At 26.7% G+C, this 9979-nt stretch overlaps 1 protein-coding gene across 1 annotated transcript in view; it reads right to left on the bottom strand.

Annotated features, from left to right (window-relative positions):
• The window catches only part of LOC111622792 (titin-like), a 77600-nt gene that overhangs the window by 48618 nt on the left and 19003 nt on the right, over nucleotides 1-9979 (bottom strand). Inside the window, exons 22-29 of the mRNA XM_023365212.1 lie at nucleotides 9600-9838; nucleotides 9043-9103; nucleotides 8668-8958; nucleotides 7992-8111; nucleotides 7745-7915; nucleotides 7419-7566; nucleotides 4304-4452; nucleotides 1480-1656 (exon numbers count right to left, since the gene is read on the bottom strand). Of these exons, the coding sequence (XP_023220980.1) occupies nucleotides 1480-1656; nucleotides 4304-4452; nucleotides 7419-7566; nucleotides 7745-7915; nucleotides 7992-8111; nucleotides 8668-8958; nucleotides 9043-9103; nucleotides 9600-9838 (1356 nt within the window). The remainder of the gene's footprint in view (nucleotides 1-1479; nucleotides 1657-4303; nucleotides 4453-7418; nucleotides 7567-7744; nucleotides 7916-7991; nucleotides 8112-8667; nucleotides 8959-9042; nucleotides 9104-9599; nucleotides 9839-9979) is intronic.

The raw sequence follows: 9979 nt of genomic DNA, 5'->3' as shown, positions 1-9979 counted from the left end.
AATTTTTATTCACTGCTTTTTGCTTTCTTTCCTTCACTTCCACCAGCACTTTCACTGGATAGAGGTCGCTTGGTAAAATATCTATCCAAAGAGGTTTGGCTTTGCATACTTTTTAAAATGTTTCTAAAATTACTTAGGCAAATGTCATTACTCCGAGCAGCAATACAGCCAGTGTGAACCTTTTCGGGATGTTTCTTTTCAATAAAACCAGTCACTTTCTGATAATACCTCGAGATTTCCTTTATCGTACAAGATCCTTCAACGACGAAGCAAACATGCGGACTGAGACTAATGAGCAGAAGTGAATAAAAATGGCGCTGCGAACTAATGTAAGTCATATGGTGAGTTTTTGTTCATATCGTGGAGTAAAAATATGTTCGAATTTAATGTCGTATCCTGAAAATTTCGTATGCTGGGCATTTGTATCCTGAGGTACCATGTATATATATATATATATATATATATAGTAGTATATAGTGTAATGTTTTCATATACTTTATATGAAAACATTACTCTGTTGTCTGGTGGTTTGTGTGCACTCCAGACAGGTTTATTTTGGAAAATGGTTAAATAGTAATAAGATATTTTATCTTTTTCAAATATCCAAAGAATTATATCAATTTGAAAGAAATAGGGAGTTTATTTGCTTGCTGAAAAATATTCTGGTTCTTCAATAATTTATTATTTGCTTGGATCATTAAAATATACCTTGATTGAAAGCTTCAAAGTTCCAATGCTCTGAAAATTTATGCTTTGAATGATATTGATCACCAAACAGAACATAAGAGCTGTATGCCTTCCTGAAACTTTATGCTTTAGGACCATATATGGTATTTTAGTTGTATTTCTGCTTTTCAAGAAGTTGATCACATCATCAGAATTCTGCTGATCTCCAGAAAATTTTTAATTTGATTTTGTTCTATTATTATTACAGGTTGTTTGATGAGCCTTGAGAGTTACCAAAACATTATACAGTGTTTTGATAGCTATCAAGAAAATATATATATTTTGGATTAAATTGGTATATTGCAGAATCAGAATTGAAAAGTTCATTTTTTAAATGAAAAATTGTTTATAATCATTGTTAAAGTTATCATTAAATAATAGCAGAAATGAATCAAATTCCAACTAAAAAAAGTACCAAAGTAAATTATATTCCTATAAATTTTAATTCAAAAAATGTTAATTAATAGACATAATGTGATAACAACAACCAAATTAATTCTTTGTACTATTCTAAAAAAAATCACGTTGTTAAATTTAAATTTTTGAATAGCATGATATTTTGCTATTACCAAAAAGCTTTCTTTTTTATTTTTCATTTCAATTGTATTGAAATGCATGATATGGTGTGAATTGCCAAAGTGGGATGCACCATGCAAGACTTTAATAGATAACAGAAAACTCTGCACATTACATCTTTCTTGCCTAAGAAAATGCTGATGTAAAATATGGTATGTGTTTGTAATCTTCATCAATTATTCATTTTTTTTCTGATATAGTACTTAATGATAAACTTACCTTCATCTCTCCAATATCTTACAATATAAGTAACAACAGTACTATCACTATTTCCATAAGGTGACTGCCAGCTTAATCTTGCAGTTCGACTTGTAACATCATTCACTTTTATTCCTCGAGGAGGAGAAGGTGGTTCTATAAAATATGAAAATTTGTCATCAATTGATAGTAAATTGTTATAAATAATTATAGAAAATACTATATTCAATCAATAATTTTAATTATTATGTAAATTTAATGCTTGTGATAAAACAAATAAATTAAATTTAACGTTAACATAAATGAACATTCAAAATATAAAGCAGCAGCTCCATATTTGTTGAGGTTACATTCTACAAAAATGGCACAAATATGGAAACTGCATATATAGTAAGGTTTGCCCCACTACAACATAGGAATTTTTGGGAATCATTTAATATAGAATTTAATGACTTATGTAAACCCACAAAATGTTTGAAAATCAAAACAAAAAAAAACATTGTTTAGAAAAAGAAGAAAATTGTCATGCCAAATGAGACCACAACATACTGTATGTGGGTGATTGTGTTAATTGTTTTTCTAAACTCTGTAATAGGAGACATAGGAGAGAGGAAACTTCCTTGGGAATATATAGAAATTATCTGGAGATTGATACAAACTTTCAATGACAGTTTGAGGATCTAATCGAAAAAAAAAAAAAAAAAAAAAAAAGCAAATTGATTGTCTGCCAACAAGGATTTGTAGATGGTATAAAAAAAAAAAAAAAAAAGATTTTTGATAAACTTGAGACAGATGAAGAGAAGGAAATAGTTGCATTTCAGTCTTCAGATGAGCAGTAGTCACATCATAGCTTTTAGACTAGAAAATCAGTCACTCCTCAATTCTTACCAGATCCTATTCTCTCTCCTCAAATTTTGTCAGTTTCTATCTGCATAGATTGGTCAACCTCCAAGTATTTATTGTGCCAGATCCAACAACTACTAAAATATTTCTCCCTCTCTCCAGACAACTATGTAACAGTGGTTAAGCAAACAAAATAAAACAAATCACACTACTTGGAAATTCACAAAATAGACAATTTTTAAATTTAACTAACCATTTTATCATTAAAAAGAAAACAAAGATGATGGCAGACTTCCTACAAAAGAAAAAATAAAAACCTTTATCTATTTTGTTTGAGTTTGTCAGACCTAAAAACTGATTATTACATACACTTTATAAAGATAACACTAAGTTAATTCAACTCAATATATTGGGACCTAACAATGGAAAAGAGAAATACATTGAAATAAGAGGTAAATATTCAAAGCATTCACCTTATTATTTAGTGTAGACCTCTAATATTCAATAAAATGGACAGTCATCCTCTAAATAATTCTCCAAAAATCATTATATATATATAAAGGTGGCATTTATCAAAAATTTATCAGCTTTCAAGATGAAAATTAAGTAGGAATGTATAATATAAATTAAAACCTGGATCAAACTTATATAAAACAGGTGAGAACTAAAGATGAGGTATATATATGTGTACAGTTTCCAAGGAAAAAAAAAAAACAATGGCAGACAAACAGGCACAGCATGTAAAGGATTTTTCATGCTTTTTTAAAAACTCTTGATAACTTTAGACAAGAAAATCTGTTGGATGGATTCATTATGCCAGTTTTAAATTGGCAAATATTCATTAGACAACTTCACACTTCAGAGGAGGGAACAAAAAAGTTCTTTCAAAAACTACATTATGAATTGAGAGAAAAAATTTGATATAATAAAATACTTCAATAGAGTTCATAGATTCAGTACTTACAAAAATCTACAAAGATATAAATTATTCAATATGTTAAAATAAATTGCATAATAATCTTCTTCTTGGCAAACTATTTCTCTAATATATAATATGTTTCTTAATGAAATATTTTGTTTAGTTGTTTTTATCAAAAAACAATGTAATGTTAAAAGTGTCTATACTGTAAATCAGTATTTTGAAATCAGAAATTCAATTTCAGCTATATTTCACAACTTATGAATAACTTTAAAAAATTGCAAAAATAAGAATAAAATGTTCTCTTATATGGATTTGGAATAATTAATGTAAACATATAAATAAAATGCATTTATTACTGTTTAAATACAACATTTTGTGACTGTGTCTTTGAAATAAGGTGAACATTACATTCACAAGCTAACTATTTTGGATTTTACGTCTTGAAAATTGAGAGTGCATTAGACTTTATGACATACTAATACCAAGAAAACAATAATAAATGATTTTAAATAACCAGATGTAATTACAAAATTTGCTTTTCTTAAAAAAATCTGCAGTTTAAATATTTTACTTTATGACATTAGACAAATTTGATGTTTCAGTTACTGAATTAAAATTTTAATATGATACAAAATTTCCTATGAAGAACAATTTTCTTAAATTTTCAATTATGTTAAAGTATAAAGTTATAATTTAACATAAAATGTATTATTTTTACAGCATTAGTAAGACATTATTTATAAAAATACATATTTTGTACATTTTTTTACTGCACAAGTTACATTAAAAATTATAGTAAAAATATAAATTTTTAAAAGGTCAGTATTTAGTCATATCTTTTTTTCATTAATATTGCATGATGATAATTGAATTCAAGACATCATTTTAAAATTTTAGTAAGGAACAAAATTACTCTAGGAAATCATTTTCAATATAATTAGTACAAGCAATACAAACAAGCATATGATGTAAAGCAGTCCACTAATAAGATCATTGTAAAGAATTAAATCAACATCTTAATCATCAAATACAACTTACCAAGTACAACCAACTGTATTTTTCCTTCAGCTTCTCCAAATTGACTACTGACATGGCAAGTATATATGCCTGTGTCATTCTTCTGACTATCATTAATTAAAGTATCAGATATAGCTCCATTTGCAGTATTTTCTTGTAAAGTTTCAAATCTAAAAAAAAAAAATTTATTTTTAACAATAGAATAACCATTAAATAAAAAATATTATACATTTAATGTGAAAATTCACATGCTTTAATATATTTTGTTTTATAATTAACAAAAACTAATTAATTATTAAAAATCAAGTATAATTTTCTACAAAGTATTAAGCACATAAATATTTTTTTTGATGCACCAGTATTTAATTATAAGAGACTAAGTTAACCACATTCATTTTATTTTAAAACATTTTATAATACAATAGAATCTCATTTTAACAGATAGAAGAACAACAGATTTCTAGGAATAATGGATTTTTCTTCAGGTCCCATCAAATCAATGTGATTTTACCTCATTTTAGCAGATCTGTAACTCAAAACAATAGATTTTTTTTAGCTCAAACCGTAAACATCACATTTTTCTCAACAATTAATATTTGTTTCTGAGTACTAAATGAAAAATACATTATGCAGGTATTTTGCTCCACATGCAATTGTCATGTTTTATATTGCTAACTTTGTAGCCACACATCAACATCCTCCTGTAGCATATTGATAAGTGACAGGAAGCTATTTCCAGTTGTTGTACTCAATGGGCAGAAAAGCAGCATGAAAATAAACCAAGATGGATGAAATTTTTAACGAATCCTGAAGTCAAATGAAGTGCTAACAAACATATGTATGTACTTTTCTTCTTTTTGTGCTATATAGTTTCCATCAGCTTCATTGTACACATGAATGGCATAATGTACAATCTTGCAACATATGTTTTTCTGTAGAATAAAAGGAGAGATCTCAAGAGACATAAGAAATATCTGTATTTGAAATTCTTCAATGTAGGGGGATTAAAAAAAATTTTTTTTTTAATAAAGGATGTTTTCTTGGGTGTGTGGGAAATCCATTCTTTGCATTATAATGGATTCTCAGAACAATGAATGATTTTTGGTGGCCCGAGTGTTCCATTAAAGTGATATTCTACTGTATTGTATTAATATGCTGTAAAAAAAAAACTAAATATAAAACTTTATGTTTATTAAATTTAAATAATTAAATATTATATAAATCATAGTAAAGAAAGTGTAGTAGATAATGTATAAAATATATTTCTTGCAAATTCTTCCATTTATCAATAAAGTTTTATTATTTGATATGATTATTCCTAAATATTTTTAAAAAGATGTTATATTGAAGATCAACAACTTGATATAATAAAAATAAGATCATTTTTTCACTATTAATCTTCCACCCTGACGTTAAGACAGCAAGTATTAGTATATGTACTGTACTTCTGCTGTTTGAATGTCAAGATGAAAAATGCTCTTATAAATAACAAAAAAATCTATCAAGAAAGTCTTCTTTCATTCCACTATCCTGCATCACATATGTCAATCTATCAGATGGTATGATATTTACCATAAAAGGCAATAATTTATTTTTGCTCTGGATAGACCGTTAATTTTTTTATTTAAGAAAATGCAAGGAAGAGGATTAACAAACAACAAACTGATACCTTTTATGCTATTTTCTGAAAAAAAAGGACATATCAAAGAGAAAGAACTTAAAATTTTTAATAGTTTCAAAAATATACAGTAGAATCCACTTATTATAATCCCCTTAGGACTGATTGTTATCAAACAATTATTGTTTAAGCAAAGTAAGCAAGACAATAAAATAACACTCTAAAAATATTACAGTTGTACAACTTGAAGATTAATTAATAATGTAATGCATCCAGTATTGTTTGCTTATACCATCTTCAACACCACCTAGATATATAATTAAAATAATAAATTTCAGAAATTTAAACTATTGTATTGAAAACATATTGTTATCAGTCTTAATGAGTATTTAAATTATAAGTGATAATAGCTGTGTTATTAGTCACATATTTAAGCTGATAATATGAAAAGAGCTTTAAAAATGCTAATTTACCAAAGTTTTATATTAATTATATTATACATGCATGTTTACATTTAACCAGTGACATTTATTGTGATAGATGCAGAAAAAAAAGACANAAGTGATAATAGCTGTGTTATTAGTCACATATTTAAGCTGATAATATGAAAAGAGCTTTAAAAATGCTAATTTACCAAAGTTTTATATTAATTATATTATACATGCATGTTTACATTTAACCAGTGACATTTATTGTGATAGATGCAGAAAAAAAAGACACAAGGGATACTATATAATATAAATAATTAAAATGTTACCTCATATTCTTATAAAAGTGTTCATCTCTTTACGTAGAGCAATTATTAATTTAAAAAAAAAATTATATAACCTAACATTATACAAGCATTTATGAATAGATTTAACAACTTGTGCATATTCTAAAAATGATGAGGCATATTTCAATCCCCAATGTTTCAATCCTGGATCAGCAACTGCATTTAACTAATGAATTATCTAATAAGAAGGATAATCATGTGATTGAACTGATTCAAAGTATAAGTACATTAAATATATCTATTATCTGTGGCAGAGTCTATAGTTTACATCTGTAGACATTGTCTGTGATGTTTAATATGACTGTAAACCAAGTGCAACAAATTATATAATGATATTATTGTATTATATTTAAAAACCATTATTCATTATTTTATGTATTGATTCATGTTATATTTATTGCCATCATTAAAGTATTTCATCACTTAGATTAATAAATTTTTATTACAATGATAAAATACTCATTTTATTAAAAAAATAATAATAAATTCAACACTTATAAAATTAAATTTACAAATCTGAAACAGAATTGTCTCAAAATGTTTTTCCTGAGACTTGAAACAAGAAAAATTTTGAAATTTCCCAATTCCCAAATCAGAAAACCTAATTTAAAGTCAAGTTTAGATATGCTTAAAAATCTTGTAACTGAAATAATTAAATGAAAGTTNTAAAATAAATATTATATTTATTAATTAATACAAAATTTAATTTTAAAATTATTTTAGAATATTTAAATAATTCCAACCTAGAGCCTTTTTCTCCAGCTATTATTGTATCTTCTTTCTTCCACGTTATAGTGAGGGGCGGTTCACCAAACACCTCACATTTCAAGTGAGCGGTAAAACCTTTACGTACAGTAATAACGGAAAAATCGCCTTTCACTTTCGGTGCAACTGTAATAAAAGTCATTAATCATCATCAAGTTAAAGTAATTTAGCAGTTCCAAAAATAGAAGGCGAGTCAGCTCAATAAATTTAAAATGACTGTGAAAAGTCACATCCTCTTGATATAATAAACATACTTTATTACAACATATTATATCCCAACAACTTTAACGATGAATTTCCGTACCATGTACAGTTAGATGAATTTTTTTCTGCAAACCGTTTCCAATTCCGTTATAAGCTTGACAAATATATACTCCTTTATCACTTTCGTCGACTCTCAAAAATGTTAAAGAACCATTCGATGCTAAAGTCCTTTGACTATCGCTTCCTACGGGGAGCTGATGCTCGCTTCGATCTGAAATTAATAATAATTTTAATCCATTTAACTGCGATAAAACTATTTAAACACATTCAAAATATCAATTACGAACCTGTCAATTTATCCCAAGTAATTTGAGGTTGCGGATAACCAGTAGCACTGCAATCGATAGTCAATCTTGAACCTAAAGTAGCTGCGATATCTGTCGGCTCTTTAACCCATCGAGGTGGCACTGAAAACGAAAGTTATATTTGTTAAATTAGTTTTAAAACTCATTTTCGATTAACCGGCCAGGTAACAAACGTAACGATGCTTGTAAGAAATTTTAGCGCCTTTAAAATAAACTTGTCACAAACGTATAAAAATAAATGGTGACCAATGAAACGATACAGTTTAATGCCGTTAAAGGAATATAATGCAAATAAAGTTAAATATTAATACATATCTATTTAAAACTTTACTTACGTATTTCGTATATGATTTCTATTTTCTATAAAAAGTTACCCGTCATTTCATATTAATTCATTAGTATTTTAAATAATAAGTTATACATCCATAAATAACCTTATGAATTAATTAACTTACAATATTTATCTTTAAAAATTACATTAATTAAAGTTAAATGAAAACACCACATTTTTAAGTGCTAAACTCAGGAAATGAGAAATGAAGTATACAAAATGATTGGTAAAATACTTTATTGCTTATATTCATACATAAATAAAAACCACAACAAAAGTTTGCTAAATTACAAATTCAGCAACATTGTTTTATCAAAACTTTCCTACCTTTCATAACCAGGGATGCTGTGTAAATATCAGAACCTACAGCATTAGTGACAATACAAGTGTAATTTCCAATACTATCTACATTTACTTTATGAAGAGTCAGAAGTGAAGTAAAGTCATCTGCTTTATTAATACTTATTTCTCCCGTTTCTTTAATATTGATACCATTTTTCTGCCATTTAAAATGTAAGGGTAAATCACCCTGTATAACAACACATGTGACTTGTTCTCTTTGACCTTGTTGTATATCAGAAGAAAAATGAAACTGTTTAATTTTAGGAGGATCTAGACCTGAAAAAACATTATTTCATTAAATTCTATATGTAATATTTCAAAAACTATGTAAACTGTAGAAAAGTTAACAAAATTTTATACCTGCAACAAGGTAAAAAAGTATTAAAAAATAAAAAGTTTTTAGACAGATACAGAGTGAGAGCTGAAATTAAAAAGATTTCTATTAGAAATAATGATTATAAGTGATTTTAAACAAGATATTATTTTTAATATTAAATTTTATAATTATGCTCACCATCATTTTCATTATTATCTTCTATTATTCATGAAAGATTAGTTAAAAATCCATTCAATTGAAATTCTCTCTGAGAAACTATGATACCTCAAGTGGCACAAAACGGAACTACCGGTATAACCACATTATCAAAATATAACAATAATAATGAAGAATATCTTAAATTTATTTATGAAATTCCAAATTATTTCAAGTAATTAAAATGAATAAAAATATATGATATATATGATATTTACCAGCTGTATTTAAATCGAATATTAAATAAAAATAATAAGCATTTATTTACTCTATAATTTATAAAGATAGAGCTTTTTGCCTAAAACTGATTAAGGTGTTACATAAGATGCCTACCTTTCATAATTAATGAAGTGGTATAACTATCGGCCCCAGCCGAATTTGTAACCATGCAAGTGTAATTACCCATATTTTCCATTTGTACAGAGTGAATCATTAAATAAGAGCTATAAATATTAGCAGAATCAATAGATATTCCTGTAAATTTTTGTATATCCATGTTATCTTTTTTCCACGTAAAAGCCAAGGGCGGATCACCTTCTATAACAGTACAAAATATTTGTTGTCTTTGTCCCTCAACAACATTATTACTGAAATGAAATGGTGATATTTTTGGTGGCTGAATACCTAATTAAAATAATAATTTCGTTATCAAATTTACGATATTTTACAAAATTACAAACATTGAAATTCATACCATTTGCAAGCGCTAAAAAAATGAATATGACAGCTAGATACTCCATTCTGTGAAGCGCCTCTAGTGTCAAT

Source organism: Centruroides sculpturatus, unplaced genomic scaffold (assembly GCF_000671375.1).
Source record: "Centruroides sculpturatus isolate CEXI.00-Female unplaced genomic scaffold, Cexi_2.0 scaffold331, whole genome shotgun sequence".
Classification (NCBI taxonomy): domain Eukaryota; kingdom Metazoa; phylum Arthropoda; class Arachnida; order Scorpiones; family Buthidae; genus Centruroides; species Centruroides sculpturatus.
The sequence above is the reverse complement of the archived record's forward strand: the minus strand, read 5'-3'. Positions and strand labels throughout refer to the sequence as shown.